The 20,141-nt window shown below is 36.8% G+C and overlaps 1 protein-coding gene across 4 annotated transcripts in view; it reads right to left on the reverse strand.

The window, feature by feature from the left end:
• The window catches only part of LOC131049023 (nudix hydrolase 20, chloroplastic), a 275,682-nt gene that overhangs the window by 146,014 nt on the left and 109,527 nt on the right, over positions 1-20,141 (reverse strand). For 3 of the 4 annotated variants that reach the window (XM_057983021.2, XM_059221510.1, XM_057983019.2), the window contains exon 5: positions 499-624. The exons of the other annotated variant lie outside the window; for it this stretch is intronic. In XM_057983021.2, the coding sequence (XP_057839004.1) occupies positions 499-624 (126 nt within the window). The remainder of the gene's footprint in view (positions 1-498; positions 625-20,141) is intronic. 4 annotated transcript variants of the gene reach the window in all.

A 20,141-nucleotide genomic window follows, 5' to 3' on the forward strand; every position in this document is an offset into this window, starting at 1 on the left:
GAATAGATAATATTGATTTTAAACATCAATTTTCAGGCCGAAGACTCCAAACAATACAAATATTTTCAATACCAAGACAATATAAGGAGAATAAATATAAAATCTGTCAAACATGAGCAACACAACACTCATACCCAAACCCCTCTGCGTTTTAACTCCTCTCTTGCAGAAAATGTCATTTTCTCTTACCGAAGGCACAATGTTTCCTGTGCAACAAAGGCCCATGAATACTTGGGTTAACTTTCAGATGATGTTTAAATAACGTTGATTACCTTTTTATTCCACTCATCAATTCAAATCTGTCCTTGGGTTTGTATTTGGTCCCCTCTAAATAACTCCACTCTTCACCTTGATCTTACAATTTTTCCATGCTCCCTTTTCTAAGCCGTATGATTAATAACATCAATTCTATAGCTATATCATTTATGTTCTTATTGTATTCACCAACTTCTATGGGTTTTTTCTTACAAAATTCAAAAATGGGTATATTAGATGTACCAGCCCTCCTGCAACAAGATGGTCCAGCATGCCTGGAAATGTTGATTTTGTCTCACTTCGCTTTCCTATCCAAAGACTTTTTTCACCACCAATATTAACATAGCCATTCATATGGACACCATAAGCCTGCATTTAAAATCATACACTACTGATAATTAATGACCATTAAAAGTATCGAGCATAACTTGAGTAAACCATTGTTGTATTCAGAAGGAAATTCAAAATTGATGATTTTATATTAAGCTCCTAACAAGAAAATTTGTTTATTTTATTTTGAGTTTCCATTAGAAGCAGAAAGCTATAAGCTGGTTGTTAATATTTTGAATTTCTTCATGTTTGGAATTCACGCTTTGTTATAGTGTCCCAAATTATATGCATCAATGCTAATGAGTAGTACCTGTCCATCAGAATATAATACTTTATTCTCATCTCTGGAAGCAAGGCAGCTATTAGATGCTGTTTATTTTAATCAATTTGCAGCCACAAATGCTTTATCAAATAATGCCAAACTCTAGATTTATGAAATTTTACATAGAACATAATGTTATCTGAAATACGAAGTGGTGCACCGTGGAAATTACGTTCTGTATAGACAACTGGACCCATAACATGCACCTTCAAGAGAAGAAAAAGGTGGTGGTCTTTGTCTAGGCTTGGATCTTGAGAAATAGAGTAATGTCCACTTCTCACGTGTGAGCAATTATTTGGCCATTAGTTTGTTTTCCAAGTTTCTTGTAAGCTACTTGGCATTGGAAAAGAGAAAATAATTTAAAATTATTAAGTTGTCAAAAAGGTTACTTTTAATATTTTTATTTTTATATTGACAGCTTGTATTTAATTAGTTAAAAAGTGACTTTAAGTTGCACAAAAAGATGGCACTAGGCTCAAGGAGGAAAAAGGTGAACATTTGCACATTTAGAGATGTTTTTTATAAATTAAAGTGGAATAGGAAGCAAAAAGGTTTTTTATGTGTTTTGAAATGTTTTATGGTGTGCAAGGATTATGATGTAGATTTAAGAAATTTGTGGGTTTGCGAAGTGATTGAAGAATGTTGCAGAGCTTGCCATACCATTTCTTGCCCTTGCTAGGCCACACTGCTGCAAAGATAATATGTTAACCATTTTTAAGTGTTTAAACCTGCTGTTATCTGTTTTTATCAGCTTGTGTGTGCAGGTTGAACCAATTAGAGAAGATTTGAGGAATCATTCTTTGGCCATACCATTTGCCTGGGCCATACCAAGATAAGTAAGGCATGCAAAATGAGGACAAACCGCTCCACTTTAGGAGTTGTTTCTTGCTTGAGGAGTGGTGCTTAGGCTAGATAAACTTGTTGGAAGTTGTCATTGATGTCAAAAGTGAGGACATATTGACATTGACATCAAAAGCATGAAATAATTGAAAATATGTTGAAGATATTATTATATGCACAAAAAGGCTTCAATATGATCATACAAATCCTATAGCTAAGGAACAGGAATACATTAATCATATTCAAAACATTGTACTTTGGATGGGATTGCATCCTTTTAAGATAACCTTCAGTAGAGTAGTGACTACAGTAAATAACCTACAGCAGAGATAATCTACAAAATGATGAGTCGACGTCTTCAAGTCAAGTGGGTATAGAGGATCAATGTGAAGGAAAGTACAATTAATGGCATATTGAGAGAATAGTCTGTATTGTCGATCCCCTCCTTATATGGCAGCACTTAAAGTTTATTCCATTCTTAGTTAATGCTGGTGCTATATACCATTAACTTACTAAAGACATTAATATTTATGCTGGCCAATAAGAAAAGGCATATAAGAAAAAAAGAGAATAAGACAAAAGGAAAATAAGACAAGGAAAGCAACTATTCATAAATAATGAAGTTAACAATCATTAAATCTCCAAAAGCAGCGATTACGGAATGAAAAGGCAGCGCTTGGAAAAAGACAAAACATCCCACATAAATGATTTTTTTCTTACATAAATGAAGAAATATAAAGGTAGTGACACATTTATTTAGCAAGCAACAATTACTTAATAAAAGCAGCGATTATATTTGTTTGAAGAACAGCAATTAACATCATTAAAAGGCAATGCTAATAAGCATAAAAACAAGCAAACAAGTATAAAACATCATTAACAAAAGACATCTCTTTTGGAAGGAATGCATCTTTGATGAAGTGTTGTCTCTCTTGAGGGAATCGCACCCTCTTGTTGTGGTATAAAAGAGGATTGAACAGTAAATGAAAAAAAGTAAGATAATCTAATATTATTCTAAGAGAAACAAATCTAGAGCATTTTAAAGAAGATATATATGTCAAAAACGTGCAAGCAGATTTGTGAAAGAGTACAAGTGCAATAAATAAAGTAAAACAATGAAGATATAAAAGAAAGCGATAAGGAGAATATATGGAGCTAATATGCATTAGAGATTAAAGTATATCATTCCAGCATATGTGATAGATATAAGGAGATAACATCTAGAAGATAGCAATTAATCATGGAGCACATATAAGTGAGCGTAGAATACAGATATATCATTGAAACTCAAGCAAATTTACAAGAAGGATTGAGCAGATGTCAAGCACAAATGTATGTAAAAGAATAAGAGCAGATTTGTAAAGAAAAATGAAGAGTATTGCAGAAAGATGGAGCAACTTTATATGAAGATTATTGCAGATCTTAAAAAATATATGCAGATTTGTGAAGACCTTATGAACTGACTTGTGAGGACTTTCATGAGCAGATTTATGAGGAAATCGTAAGTGACTTTATGAAGGTATATGAACAGATTCAAGGACGATTTGTGAGAAAAGTTTGAACGAAATTTGGGCTAAAGTTTGTGAAGGAAATCTATTCAAATAATTAACATTCGTTGAAGATGCTAAACTCGAGAAGGTGAATTCGAATAGAAGAGGTTGGTACCTACCATAAGAAGAGATTGGTATCTCTCAATGAGTTGGAGCCAATGGGTTGGTGCCTACGAATCATTCTGAGTGGATTGATGTCCCATGTGGGTCGGTGCCTATGAAGTTTGTAAGACAAGCCTATATAAGCAATATTTTGCCTTGGTTTTCTCCCATAAGGGTTTCCACATAAATCTTGTTTTGCCTAATTGTTGCATCTTATGTGAATGATATTGTGCAATTGATATGCTTATGGTATTAAGTTTGAAAAGCTAAAGATTTGCTATACTGATTCACCCCTACCCCCTCCCCCCCCCCCACTTCCTAGTATAATCGTGTGTTCAGTATTAAACCACATTAGTTTTTGGCATCTAATCTTTACTTTGCAAAACTGAAAGTAAACAAGAAAAACAGTATAAAGACAATCACACAGAAGAGAGTGCACAATGTTTTTACGTGGAAACCCAATTTGGGAAAACCACGGTGAGAAGTGCTGCTAGGATCGACCGTCCTAATCCAGCCTCACAATGAATGTACAAACAACAAGAGCACCAACTCTTTCTGATGTACAAAATGTTAAAGGCACCAACCCAATCAAAACCCTTACAAAACCACCAACTTTTCAAGTTCACCATACAATAACTTGAGCACCAACTCAAAAATCTGAGAGCACCTACCCTCCTAATTCTCAACACAACGATCTGAGTATCAACTTAAAAGTATTAGAGTTTCAACTTTCAGAATACAAATATAAAATTCATATTTTAACAACTTCAAGGATTATACAAACAGATCCGTGTTAACAAACTGAAACTCATAACACCAAATAAAGTTTCTTTGAGAAGTAAAAGCCAAATATTTTTATGTCTGCAATAATCATGTTGTGGAAATACTGAAGATCATTGTATCTCTGTAAAACTGAATACTGCCAAGAAAACCTGCAATCAATACTTCTTCCAACACTGTCAATCAAAGTTTTAAAACTCAGACTCGCCACGGACTCGGCAAACCAAAGATTTGGACTCGTACTCGTGAAAGACTCGGCAAGGACTTGGCAAACAGAAAACCGTAGTTTTACCAAAAAAAACATAAAGAAATTAATGCATTTAGACAACATAAGAACCATAATTGAAACATTACACACGTCATAATAGTCATATGATCTACAAACACGCAATATTTGAAATTTCATCATTCATACTCATAGTTTCAACTCTAAAATGTATAATAGCAACAAAAGTTTATAAATGTTTACAAAATTACATATAATGATATGTCCAACTCCAAATGTGAAAAACAACAATGAACAAACTAAAGAGAAGACTACGTCTTCCTCTTTGTATTTCTCCTAATATAGCTCAATTTTTCAGGCCTTGAGCTAGAAGTGGTAGCAGTGGGTGTTGTGGTATCTAAATGGTGAGATGATTCTTCTTCAAAGTCAAAGTTCTCATCCTCGTCCTCATCTTCGTCATCATCTTCATCCTCCATTTCATCCAAATCTTGCTCTTGCATCTTGTGCTGCTCCTCTCTCTATTTCTGCAATTTCTTCTTCCCTAAGGAGGTAAGGAGGACATCACCACCATCATTTTGTTCATTCACGGTCCAATCACCATATGGATCAATTTCATCCAAGTCAATGGCCTCATGTGAAACACCCTCCACGTGTCTAACTCGAAGGCGAAGGTTGTACTGAACAAAGACTAGATCATTGAGCCGTTTTTGTGTCAATCTATTTCTCTTCTTTGTGTGAATGCTCTCAAATACACTCCAATTTCGTTCATACCCAAAAGCACTGCATGGCTGAGACAAAACACGGACGGCTATCTTTTGAAGATTAGGCATGCCAACACCATAATTCTCCCACCATAAATCTACCCAAAACATTTAGCAATATTAGAATTGAGAAAAAAATGTCACAATCAAGTTTGTAGTTTTTTTCTTGCAGTATTGAACTAAGTTACTAAATTTTTTACCTGGTTGTTGTTTTCATCTCCTATCAATTGCTAGTTGTGATGAGAAGAGTCTCCCCTCTGCACTCTTGTAGATCTTGAACAATGAACATTTCCAAATTCATAAATAGATAGTCAAAGTGTCAAACTCAAATTCAATAATGAACATTTCTGAATTCATAAATAAAGATAGAGCAATTGCAAATGTCAAATCTCACCTCCAACTCATCAAGAACCTTGTCTCTCAACTCAAGATCAGGTGCCATGTTATCAATGCATGCAATAACATCTGCCATGACCTCCTCATCAGCCCTAAATGAATCAGAGAAGTAGAATTTCGGGTTCAAAAAGTAGGCGAAGGCATGTATCGGTTAGTGGAGTTGGTTTGTCCACCTACAATCAATCATGCGCCAAAGGATTTCACATTTTTTTGTATTTCCATGATAATAATGTGAAATGGCCTCTTTGGCCCTATCCATGGCCTCATAAATGAAATCCATTGGCATGCCCTCTCCATCCACCATACGAAGAACCCTTAGCAAAGGTTTTGTCACCTAAAAATATGAAAACAAATTTTAAATTAGTACAAAATTAACCCCTAAAAAATAAAATCAGCAAATAGACAAGACTGTATAAGGTTTACTTTTGTGTTTCTTACTTACCGCAGTCAACTCCTCTCCACTTTTGGTGAACCCTTCATCAAAAACAATGCTCACAATCTTCTCTGCTTCAGGTCTTTTGGAGTGTGCAGACCCCAACCAAGCATCGGATACAAACATCTGCTTAAGATGAGGAATGGCACTAAGAATGCTCTGCAAAGTGATGAAGTGGCTAGCAAATCGTGTCACTCCAGGTCGCACAAGGTCCTTGCCACTTGTGTGTTTTCTCATCAAAGCAAGCACCCAAGTATGGTTGTAGATGAATTTGGTGACACTTCGTGCATCTTCAACTACCTTTTTCACCCATCCAATCTTCCCAATGTCCTCTAGCATCAAGTCCAAGCAATGTGCAGCACAAGGACTCCATGTAATCGTAGGATGCCTCTCCATAAGCATTCTAACTAAGATAAATATGCAGCTGCATTGTCCATGATAATTTGGACAACATTCTCAACTCCAACTTCCTGAACCGCCCCATCCAACAGACTACACGTCTCTGCATTTTTTATTTCATTTGAGGCATCAATAGACTTTAGGAATACCATTGCACCATTTGAAGCCACCAAGAAGTTGAGAAGAGTCCTATTCTGTCTATCTGTCCATCCATCAAATAAAATGCTGCATCCTTTTCTCTTCCAATACCTTTTCTGATCATCAACCATAACTTGTGTATTTTTTACACCTTTTTCTAGCAATGGCCCACTGAAGTCATGACCTGTTGCGGCCTTAAACCCCTTACCCGCAACTGTTAATGCAATAACCAAACCTTCCCAATACACATTGTTTGCTGCATTGAAAGATAGATTATTGTAAAACCAAAAGTTTGGAGCTGATATCTTTGCTTATTCATGCTTCTCTCTATTCCATCTTGTACTTTCAAGTGAAGGTTGTGCACCTGGAACATTGCGTGGTACAAAAAAATTAGGGTCTGATCTAATAGGAGTGCCACTAGCCTCACACTCATTGTCACCAAAAGATGAAAGTGACTGACGACCACGAGTGTGACCAATGGGACCCGAAGTGGACAATGTGGGATTCATTGCAACTGCCATGGCTTCTTTTGTTTTTTGCCTTTCTTCCTTTTGCATATCATTCTCAGCAAGAATGGCCTTCATCTCTCTAATATTCTCAGGAGTTGATTTGGGGCATGCCTCCACGCCATATCCAGGTATTTGTGCAAGGTGGTATTTTAATCTATTGATTCCACCCTTCATCCATTTTGTACATTCGGTGCAAGTAACCTCCCCCTTTTTGCTTCCTGGAATCCCATATTTCCATGCTTTATCTCTTTGTCTTCCTAACCTTGGGGTTGCCCTTGGAGTTGAACTTGCCATTGTTGAGTCAATGACCACAAATCTAGAAACTCCTTTATAATCAGTCATACAATGATAAATAGACGATTTTATACACAGAATACAAAGACTGCAAATCTCTTAAAGTTATACCTGATCAATGGCATAAACTTTACCAATCTATATCACACCTTTTCACGTGTAATGCAAAGATTCGTTCAAAATGCTCGAACTCTGACTTCTATTCTATAATGCTTCTCCCAAAATGCTTTCTCAGTTCTTATACTTCTAGAAACATAATGTCTTTATTATGTAGACAAATTTCTCAAGATAGAATGAAACACTTACATACTCCACAAAGAATTTGCAATCTTTATCCAACGTGATGATCACTCACAACAACACCTCATTCTTCAAATGGCTACTCATTAAAAAAAGGTGTTAACTACTCATAATTGAGTCGGTTTGCAACCAATTATAGCTGCCATTAGTTAATGATCAGTTATACAATGCAGTTCAACACAACCAAAAAGGAACCTTTATCCTTTAGTGAGAAGTATGCTTATTTATCATAAATGAAAACAAAGAAGTTTGTGGTTAACCACACTTAACAAACTCAACCAAAACAACTAATCAAAAAACTGATTCATGTTTTAAAAGTAAAAGGTTGATCGAGTTTACTACTTGATCTTCAACAGTATGCGCTGAAAATTGAGTATTGAACTGAGGTTATTCCAAACATTATTCTTCTTTTTGTCTCACATGTAATCAATCCAGACATTAACCAGTATTGAATATCATATATTTCAAATTTGCCCGTGAACATGAGGGTTCGCAACAAACACAAAATACATCAAAACCCGATATGAAGCCAATGAACTGTACGAATTCCAAAGCATTTACGGAGTACACATCTTTATAATGGATTCACGAGGTAACACGTCTCTATAATTCAATATGTAATTATCTCTGTAACACAACACTTTGACAGACAATAATATGATGTATTTTGTTCTTGAATATACTCTTCCTTACATAACAATGAGCACATCAAAACAATGCAATCTAACAGAAACATAATGCATACATTAACATGATTCTGAGAGTAAATCTGAAAGTGTAGGCATCTGAAAATACAATTCTCATAATTGCTTGCAGAAATCTGATGTGTACATTTTGACATCAATGACAAGTTATGTCAACAATCTCCCCCTTTGACATTGATGTCAAAACTTAGTCTGCAACAAAAGTTCAAACCTGAAACTGTAAACACTGAAACATCACCAAAACTGAAACCGAAAGCAACTAAAAGCAACAAATCTAACATTACCAAAACTGAAACTAGAAGCAACTAAGAGAAACAAATCCAACATCACCAAAACTGAAACTGAAAGCAACTAAGAGCAGCTAATCCAACATCACCAAAACTCAAACTGAAAGCAACTAAGAGTAACGAATCCTTAAAGTTGTCCCTCTTTGACATCAATAACAAAGGGTTAGGGGCGACAAATGAAACAGTGGAACATTCACCCTAAGCAAATGTGCATTTGTGACTTGAATTAGTGTGGCAAAGCCACCACACCAAGCTGGTGATGAAGTGTTTCAAAAGTGGTCGTAGGAAGAGGCTTTGCAAAGAAACATATTCAAGTTGGACTTCATGATCTGCAACCTTTTCGCACAAAAAATGATACTTTATTGAAATGTGCTTAGTACGTGAGTGAAGAACAGGATTTTTTGAAATATTAATCGCGCTAGAATTTTCACAAAATATGGAAACTAGATGATCAAATACCATCTTCAAATCCGTAAGTGTTTGCTTCATCAACATAACCTATGTACAACAAGAAGCAACAGCAACATATTCAGCCTCTGCAGTAGACAAAGTAACAGATTCCTATTTCTTGCTCAACCATGCAACCAATCTATTCCCCAAAAAGAATGTGCCACCACTGGTGCTTTGTCTATCATCAATACAACCTACCGAGTCTACATATGTATATATTGTCAAAGTGAAATCATTAGTCCGAGGATACCACAAACCATAATCCATAGTATCCTTGAGATACCTAAAGATCCTTTTCACTGCGTTAAGATGTAAAACCTTAGGAGCAAACTGAAAACGAGCAACCATACCAAAAACTTGCATAATACCAGGCCTCAATGTTGTTAGATACAACAAACTCCCAATCATAAATCTATACATTGTTTGATCTGTGTCTAGTGACTCGTCATTCTTACTGAGCTTACATCCAGTGACCATAGGAGTACTTACAAGTTTGCAGTCTTCCATTAACTTCTTAAGCATCTCTTTGGTATACTTAGTCTAAGATAGAAATATTCCTGCATCCAATTGAGATACTTGCAAACCAAGAAAAAATGAAAGTTCTCCTATCATAGACATTTCAAATTTTGTTTGTATTTGTGAAGCAAAATCCTTCCAAACATCATCATTGCCTTCAAAAAATAATGTCATCAACATATACCACTACCACAAACACTTGATCATCAATTGCCTTGAAATATAAGTTATGTAAATCTAACTGTAAATCTGACTGTAAATCTGAAAGTGTCGGCAACTGAAAATATGATTCTCATCATTGCTTGCAGCAATCTAATGTGTACATTTTGACATCAATGACAAGTTATGTCAACAAACCCTACAAGTAATTTGGCTTCAAAGATGAAAGATATCTTCCTAGTCAAATTGGAGGTGAATTCAAATAGGATTCGCAATTGTATTCAACAGAGGAACAAAGATCATAGTTTGAAAACTCGGTTAGGACTTGCCAGGACTCGTGGGACTCGCAAGTTTGTCGGCTCACCAAGTCAACTCGCCACGGACTCGTGAACCACATCTTGCCGAGTCACTCCAAAAAATGCTCGAGTTTTGCAAAGGACTCGCGCAAGTCCTATCATCAAACTCGTGAATCCTGACCTAGGACTCTCGCCTGCCTAGAAACACCTAGACGGCTAAAAAAGACAATTTTTTGGTTTTTTTTCTCATATTTTGGTGCCCATTTCTTCATATTTTGGTGCCCAAAATTGGTTTGCACCCATTCTATCATTGGTTTTTTCTCATATCTAACACCTTGTGCAACTTATCATTGCTTCCCCTCAAACCCATTACGGTCTCTACTCCCAAACCCCCACTAGTTATTGAGTATGAATCATGAAATTTCAAATATTAAGTGTTTAAAGATCATATGACTTGTGCAATGTCTGAATTATGACAAATTGATAGTCAGAATATGCTTTTATGTTCTCAAAATGCACTATTTTTTTTTTTTTTGTAAAACTACAGTTGTTTTTTTTACCATGTCTGTTCCAAGTCCCGAGTCCCAAGTCCAAGTCCTATTTTGGGTTGTCGAGTCTACGCCAAGTCCGAGTTTTCAAACTTTTATAGAGACATTGGGCTAAGTTATCGATTGCAAGTGCTAGGGTTATAAAGGTGCAAATTTATTGGGATTTGCCAGCAAATAATAAGTTTGTGAGTGTTGTGTGTTCAAGTGGGTAAGAAAACAGAAATTACAGTGTTGTGTGTGCATATGAAGAAGCGAAAAAAATATCATATTTTACCTCAACTAAGTATAAACCCAACCATACCATTTTTGGGAGATGCAAAGTGGGTTATACATATTTCAAAAAGAAGCAATGCAGAATGAGAGGCTTAAAATCCTTATTTCTCCCTTAGTGCAGCCTTAAAAAGGCTGACAAAGGTCAATGAAGCCTTCAAAGAGGAGTCACAAGACTTTAAAAAGGTTGTCGTACCATTCTTAGGAGCATTGTACCTTCCCAAGAAAGTGGTGAACAAGTTTTAAGGGTAGACTAAAGTGTTAATGGATATTGATTGTATCTGCAAGTAAACAATAAAGAAATATTAATATTTTATTTATGTAATTAAATTTCGCATGGTATTTCTGATGAACCATTTTTAGATCAGCAATACATAGAATTTGATGAAATTATAATCAGCAATTGAGAACTGAGGAAATAATTTCTGTTATAACTATTATGGTATTGTGTCAAAAATAAAACTACATGCAAATTGTTTGATGAAATGCTTGCATAGCAAACCTTGTGAAAAACTCCAAATTTTGATAAAAATATTTTGTGGCAGTACAATAGAGAGTCCATCAATCATTATTATTCCCTTTTCACAAGTTTGCCATTCTAGTTTGGCAATGGCTAGGTGATCAAACTTTGTCAAGGTTAGGTTGGTCAACTGCAAAGATCCAAAAATGTTGAAAAACCAGAAAAACCAGAGAAAGTGCACCTGGTGCACACTTTGTAATTATGGATTGTGGTCAAAAGCACATGTTGAGCATGACTACATGCCCACTGTCACTTTAGTGAAGATGTTGGAAGTGCGCACCAAGTGTGTTTTCGCCCACCTTGGTAAAAAATCAAAAAGCACAAAAAGAATTGAGAAATACAAGAGAATATAAATTAAAAAGGAGCACAAAACATACCCCTGTGACACTTTAACACTTCTTGCCAATGTGACCAAAGGTGCATCAAGTGCACTTTTGATTTAGAAAAACAACAAAGACAAATAGAGGCATACCGAGCATCCCTATGCAAAACAAAGACTTTATAAGGGTTTAGCCTCCCTCACTCTTATTCACTCAACAATATGCACTTGGCAAAGAAGGATAGATGTGTGTTTTGCAAAGATATTAGTTTTATTAGATCTTCAAGGTGTGGCTTGCAAGGAGGTTTCTTTTGGTAGGGAGATGAAAAATGTCCAAAACAATGCCTAGGATTTGTCAAAAAAAAGTGATAGTTTGAAAAGAGGTGTGCTTTCCTCAAGCTAGGGCTTTACTATGTACATCAAAGATTTGAGAAAGAGAGAAACTAACAATGAAAAAGATCAAGGTTTCACAAGGCTTTCAGGAAAATGTGAATGATGATTAATGCCAAGTTGTGCTCTTGTTATGATTCCTTGTGGTTTTCTCGTTTAAAAATAAGAAAAGAATTCAAAAAAGGAAGCTAGGGTTTACATGCTTTTTTCAATTTGGCAAGAAGCCGAGATTTTGGGGACATGTAAAAAAAATCCTTTTCTACTAAAAGTACTAAAAGGATAAAACCTTGAACATTTTTTGGGAAATAATGATTCAATTTGCCAAATTAATGGCTGTGAAGCTGGTTGACATTATGTAACAATATCAAGATACTCCCCCTCTTTCCCATTTGCACACTACATTGGCAAGAATTTGAGATTCAAAGATTATCATCTGGACATACAAGGTGTGGATTTGCAAGAAAAGAAAAGGAAAATATATGTTGTCTTACAGATTCTAAGAATCAAGATTGCTTCAAGCAATTGCATTACCTAATTTTTGCCCAAAGTCCAAAACTAGTACTTGTGCTAGATTTGACAATTAAGAAACTAGGGGAAAAGGGGGGTTTTATGGTCAGCAACTTTTGGCAAGGTCAAGTGCTGAGGCAATAGAGGAACTTCTTGGCATCTTGCCTTTTGAAACCATCATACCAATTGACTTAGAGGATTATCTAACACAATATAACCTAGTGTTAGCCAAAAGTAGAATATGACAAAATTCGTTTGCAAAAAAGAAACAAGTGAGAAAAATCCCTAAAACATTAAGGACAGATGACTTCAAAGTTTCAAACATATCTTACGAGATATAATTACCCTTCTTACTAGGCTAACATAATAAGTTAAGGCTAGAATACTCCATCCATGAATGTGTTGTATTATGAAACTAATTGACTCTACCAAAGGCAAAATTGACTTTGGCAAACCGATATGTGATCACATTCATCAATAGTCGTGTGAAATAGAACAAAAAGAATTTAAGGTAATGTCATACTTGGTGTGAAGTTTGACAAAAGTGAGACTATCCCCACGGCTATAGAAGCAATGCTGGTATAGTTCAAAACTCGCTCTAAAAGAGTTAGTGATGCTTTTTTGATTAATCTAGGCAATTCTATGGATGGTACATATGCACAAAGGATCTCAAAAGAAGCCAAAAACTGTCATTAAAGAATGGAGAGATTTGTTTTAGCTAAATACCAACTTTTACCTACATCAAAATCTTTGGGTATGAATTAAAGACCTTGATCCAATCCCCACTTTCACCTACAACAAAGTCTCTAGTTAACAGTTAAATATATGTTTGTTGCCAAGACAATCAAGTGATAGAATAATTTTACTATTGTCATTAGGTATCTATATCCCATCAATTTCTTCAACCATAGCACAAATGTAATGTCCCCTTCCTAAGAGCATATGGCTTCTAGCAGGGTTAGCCTATTATTAGGGTTCCCGTAGGCTAATACAGTGGATAGGGAGCCCATTCAGGGGGTCGGGTGACCTTTGGGGAGGTTTGTGAAGAGTTTCAAGAACTTAGAGCCCTATTTTTTAGGAGATTGATAGTCAGTTGGATGACCACCCGGAGCTTGTGGAGCCTTGCAAGAGGCTTTATGAGCCCTTTCAGATGATCAAAGACAATTCCCTATTTTTTGCAGGACCCCTATTTTTTAGGGAAGTGATTGATAGTGGCCTACTTTTAGACATCACCCTGGGACCAATTGCAACATCAATTTCTAGTGCCAAGGACGGGTGATGGTCTCACAATAAAAATTTGGAATATTAAAGTAATAACTTTAATATTTTTATTGACTTTAATCAAGTGTTTATTTAATAAAGTTACTTTATATTATTTTAATAAAGTAACCAAATATGGGGACCACCATGAGCGCATGACACCTAGGAATAAGAAAAGTTCTTTTTAAAACACAACTTAATAAATTAAAGGGACTTCATGAAAAGGTTCGATTAGCCTAAGGAGGAGAAAGGGAATGAAATCATAAAAAAGTAGAATATTCCAAATTAAATCCAAGATGCCTCCCAAAGACATCGATTAGGGTTGAGGCCAATAAAGTAACATTTGGAGTCTTCTTTTTGGCATTCCTGAATTCATTTGTACAGAAGCAACTTGGATTGGAGCTCTATGAAAAGGGTTTCAACTGGAAATCAGAATTTGAGAACAAAAACTCCCAGAGGATTGAGAGCCTACGGGTGTGGAAGATCACCCAAGGGTATTCTCACAAGTTATTATTCATTTTTCAGATTTATTGGTGAAAGAATCAGAGATCAGTAAGGGTGGAGGGCAAGTTTGGAGAAGTAATTTGCAGATCTGAGCTAATTCCCACCATATCAGCAAATCAATGGTCCCTACAGCTAGCCATACCTTCTTGGGAGCATTTGCAGCCAACCCCTAGTTGGGACATGGGGTTTCAGACCTTTATTGGTGCTGATCAGACATTATATGAGCCTGGTAATGCAGATCAGATCCATGGAAAGCGTTCTTGGGTGAAATGTCTAAATCATCAAGGCAAATTTGCTGTTCCAAATTTTGTATCAACTGATACATGTTGATCAGAGGTATGTAACCAGCAAATCACTCAATAAAGGCTCACAAAAAATTTATCTATTGTATATGTTTATTTGTTGTACCTTTCCTTTCAGGATTCTTTATTTTATATTGCATTTCTTCTTATAGTCAAAACCAAGCATAAACTCAAAAATCAGAAAAACTACACAAAACACAAAAAAATCAAAAAATCAAGAAACTTCCAAACAAAAAAATCAAACTTGCATTAAAGATCCAAGGGTGGATCATTACAGTGGTATCAAAGCACAACACTTCTTGCCATCTTGTTGAATAGGGGTTTTGATATGTGACAAAAAGCTACGTACTTACACTAGAGAAGAGTATCAAATCCAGTGGCAACCACCACAGGTTCCACAAGGTAAGAGCTTCTGGTATCATTGGAATTCACAGGATAGATTCTAGTGGCAATGAGGATAGTTGGCTACCACTACAACTAATAAATTAAATACAGGAAATAATAATGTACTATGGCTGAGAACGAAAAGAAAAGGGCTAGGTCAATCAGCCCCAACACCAAGATTAAGAGAAAACTTGACACAATGATGGATATGATGTCTCTGTGCAATATCCCCCTACTTTGTTTTTCAAATTTTCCAATCGTCAAACACCACAAAGCACCAGTTAGGAGAGAAAAAGTAATCAAAATACTACTGAAAGGTAACCCTTCCACTTTCTGATCACCAAGAACCCAATGTGGGAAGAAGAGAGCATACGGTGATAAGGGATAGTTAGCTTCAATATTCCACTAGAAAGTACAATGCTAGGCGGCAAGCCAGCCCCTTCCGCTTGTCCAGCGGGTAATAGAAATTTCAACAACAATTTGGTAGTGTAACCAGCCAATTAAAATCCAGAGAGAGACCTGTTGACGTGGCTAAAGTCAGATTACCAACTCCATCTGGTCAACGCAGCATAGAATGTTATTGCTGAGTATCCTATCCTCTCTTGTGTAAGGAATCCCTAACGCTATTTTAGTTGATCAAACGGGACAACCTCAAGGTTCCAAATGTCAGGTCGTGACTATAGGATAACTCAACAGTTTGATGTGTTTTGCTGGGAACACAAGGGGCCTTACGTTTGCAACAAGCTGGTCTGCATCCAACAATATTGATTCTCAAGCTGGGAAATAAAATCAAAGGGGAAGGGTTCAAGGACAATGATGATAACAGCTAATGCAGTGGGTAGACAAATTTCGATAAACCAGTTCTTGTTTCGCCAGAGACATCATCACAACTGGACAACAACGATGCAAGCTCCAAAGGATAAATGGATTTTCAAACTATGGGGATTCATCTGGGCACCCAATTCTGGCACAACCTAAAATGAATACCTACAATTGAACTAAGCACAATTTTGGGTTTAGACTAACGATGCACGTGACCTACAATCAGCAAGTCCCCAATGGTATGAACTTGAAATGCATCAAATAACCCCCACACTTCACCATTAAAATCCTTGCACTCTAATTAACTAACTGAGAGGAAACCATGCAAACAGAAGAAAACATAGACACAAACACATTGTTTCAATGTTCATATATTTGCTTCAACTGCCATTACAACAATTTCTGCATTAGTTCTATGCTACTCCTAATAGTCTAACTACTAAAATCTAACCTTCTACAAAAACTTTAACCCTTTACAATGAGAGGCATCTGCCTTTTATAGATTTTACAAATTGAACCAAAGGCCAGGATTGACTGCATCCAACAATCCTGATCTGCTTTCTAGAACTTGGCAGTGGTAACCCTGTTGATGTGTATTTTGTACATGACCAAACACAGAATAAAATACCTAAGTATCTTATCCTCTCTTGAACAAAGTTCCCAACTGCAGAAGATCTCGCTGAAGGATCAGTCGGAGTAACTCCAAGGTTCTATTATGTAGGATCTCTACGTGTGGATAAGCTCTCTGTGGTATGATGTGATTTTGCTGGAATCACAAGGGGACTTACACTTGACGACCTAAACGTCTGATTTGCTGGAATCACAAGATTTCACTAGTCTAGATTTTGAAAAAAAAAGGAAAAAGATGAGGGCGAGGAAAGGATCTAATTCTGACACTAAGAATGTAGGAGCAATGAATGATCTTTGATGAAATTCTAACTAAGTCTTGTTTTGACATCCCGAGACCATCTCCACAAGGTTAGTGTGATCTTCGGAGGAAAGCTTTATGATGTTCAGATCATCGCTATAAGCATAGACACCATCAAGTTGATGCATATCAGTGAAGAAGCGACAATTGAAGTTAAGCTTAAGCTGAATGATTCCAGTTGACTACACAAGGCAAGTCTGCAATCAACAAACTGCTAGTAGTATGGATATACGAATTTCACCATCAATCAAACACATTTCTTCCACTCATCTAATAACATGAAATCAAATCTGAGAAGTATAAAGACCATGCAAATTGTTGAATCGACCCATAGATTTCACCATTTCTTCAATGAAGTTTTACAAGCCTTTTACAACAACATCTTGGCAACAATCTTTGCCTTCTCTTGATATTCTACTCTAATTGCTATTCTATCAACTGGCTATTCACTATTAGCTAATTATTCACCTACTATCAACTATTGACTAACTATTAGCCTTTACAAATGAGGAGCCAAGGCTTATATAGTGCCCTCAATACAAATCGATGGCTCAAATCAACTTGAAATCAATGGCCGAGATCTTACAATGAAAACCCTAATTAGGGTTTGTTACAACAAACTCAATTCTGGCCAATGAAACAATTGTATTGTTTGGACACATGTCTTCTCTGGAATATTCGACCAATAGAGAACCGGGGTAGGTACATCGAAGTTTGCGCCATCTCCAATGAGTCAGGTACATTGAATCTGGACACGCTGAGGTGGACCAATCCGACTGGAGGAGTGATGACTGCGATGCCACCTTGTCTGACACTTGTAACTTGGTAGATATTCAATTTGATGTTGCTGAGAAGCTAGCTTTAATTAACTCTTCTGAAACTGTTTCCTTCTTCAACGAACCCTTGCTTTAACTTCCTTTGTATTCGATGTGCAGGATGGATGGTGTACCTTTCCTTCGAATGTTGGACTGGAAGAGGTCGTCCCTGATGATGCTAGACTGGAGAAGGCCGTCCTTGTTGATGCTGGACTGGAGAAGGTCGTCCTTGTTGATGCTAGACTAGAGAAGGTCATCCTTGTCTTGGCTTGATCTTCTTTCATCTACAAAAACAAATCAAAAGATGATTAAGGACACATAATATATTTATTCTAACATAGCTTTTCCTACCTTAAATCATCAACAAGGAGATATCAAAATGAAATTTGCTTAAAATTCTGTCCAAGGACAGGCTCCATAAGAATTTCGCCCTGGACCCTTTGGAAGGGTCAAGAGCGAATTTTGCATTCCTGGCTTCATTTTACACTTCCTTCACTTCAATTCATCTGGACTCCCCCACATTGAATTCACTTCCCAACTTGGCAACATTGGTTTGATCTTCACAAGGCCAAAAGGTCAAATTTGCTCAAAACCTAGCCAGGGACAGGACCCATCCAGAATTTCACTCTGGACCCTTTGGAAGGGTCTGGAGTGAAATTCCAATTTTAGCTCAAAATATGCATCTCTTTTACAACCAAAAGAGTCTATCCAAGGCAATCCAAATGGTATCTCTCACCCTTTTTTAGGCCTGACTCCACTCAAATCTAAAGGAAACAGGTGGTTTTAGGGTTTTTCGCTCTAGACCCTTTGGAAGGGTCAGGAGCGAATTTTTTGTTTGTAGCTCACTTCTCCATCATTTCAACTTCAATTCACCTCACAAGGTTAGGAAATAGTTCTCTTCTTTCATCCAACCCAAGATTAACTTGATTTTGCAAGGCAAAATAGGTGATTGAAGGATTTTCGCCCTGGACCCTTTGGAAGGGTCAGGAGCGATTTTCCTCCTCTGGCCTAAAATCATCATTTTTGGAGACAACCATCAACTCAAGGGCAATCTCAAGGGCATCTTTTACCTTGGTCTAGGCATAGCTTAGCAAAAATTTGAAAGGAATAGGTAGATTTGGGGATTTTCACTCTGGACCCTTTGGAAGGGTCAAGAGCGAAAATCTTGTTTTAGGGCTATTTCTCCATCTTTTCAACTTCAAATTACCTCCTAGACTTAGAACACCTTGCCTCACTCCTCTCTAGGTCATAAAATCAAAATCTTGACTTGATTTGCAAGGAAAAGGGATGATCTTAAGAATTTCGCTCTGAACCCTTTGGAACGGTCAGGAGCAAAATTCTCATTTGGCTTCAAAATTTGCATTCTTGGCGACCAAAATCCATTCTAAGGCAATCCAAATGACTTCTCTCACCCTTGTCCAAGTTTAACTTTGCTCAAATTTTGGAAGAAAAGATGGTTTTTAGGATTTTCGCTCTGGACCCTTTGGAAGGGTCAGGAGCGAAAATCACTTTTAGGCTCAATTCCTTCATCTTTCATGGTTTCTAGCAACTTAAAGTCACTATCAGGGGCAACTTCTCCTTGATTTTACCTTATCCCACACTTGATCTAGCAAAAAATTGATAGCAAAGAGAGGTTTTGAGAAAATTCGCTCTAGACCCTTTGGAAGGGTCAGGAGCGAAATTCTCATTCTTGATCAAAAATCATCATTTTTTCAACTTGAAACTTCTTTGCAAGGTAGAATTTCATCTTTCATTGCCCTAGGAACAAGGTTTCATGTCCAAGAAAGGTCAAAAACTAGGCTTATAAGGAATTTCGCTCTGGACCCTTTGGGAGGGTCAGGAGCGAAATTTCCTTTCCTGGCTAAAATCCTTCATTTTCATAACTTCCAAGCATCCCCAAGGATTCCAACATGTCAATTCTTTCCTTCAACATGCCTTGGTCATCAAGATTTGGCCAAACAAGGAAAGAAATGCCTCTTAGAGAGATTTTCGCTCTGGACCCTTTGGAAGGGTCAGGAGCGAAAATCTTGACTTGGGCTAGATTCTTCATCTTTTCAATTCAAAACATCTTAAAGAGGCAAAGACAAGCTATCTCCCTTCCATTCAATTCATAAAAGACCAAGAACTTGACCTTCCTCAATGCAAAAATAAGAGTTTTTAGGAATTTCGCTCTGGACCCTTTGGAAGGGTCAGGAGCGAAATTTCCTTTTTGGTCCAAAATCCTTCATTTTCAATGCTTTCAAACATTTCAAAGGCAACAAGAATGTCCAACCTTCCTTCCAAGATAACCTGCAAATCAAAATTTAGTCAAACTTAGGAGGAAATGAGCTTCAAGAAGATTTTCGCTCTGGACCCTTTGGAAGGGTCAGGAGCGAAAATCAAGATTTGGGCTTGATTCTTGACCTTTTGAACTCCAATTTTCTTTGAGAGGCAAACAAAGACCATTCTTCACGCATCCCCATCAAGATCATGCCTTTAGCCAAGTAAAAATGAGAGCTTTCAAGAATTTCGCTCTGGACCCTTTG

This window comes from Cryptomeria japonica, chromosome 1 (genome assembly GCF_030272615.1).
Source record: "Cryptomeria japonica chromosome 1, Sugi_1.0, whole genome shotgun sequence".
In the NCBI taxonomy this organism is placed as follows: Eukaryota; Viridiplantae; Streptophyta; class Pinopsida; order Cupressales; family Cupressaceae; genus Cryptomeria; species Cryptomeria japonica.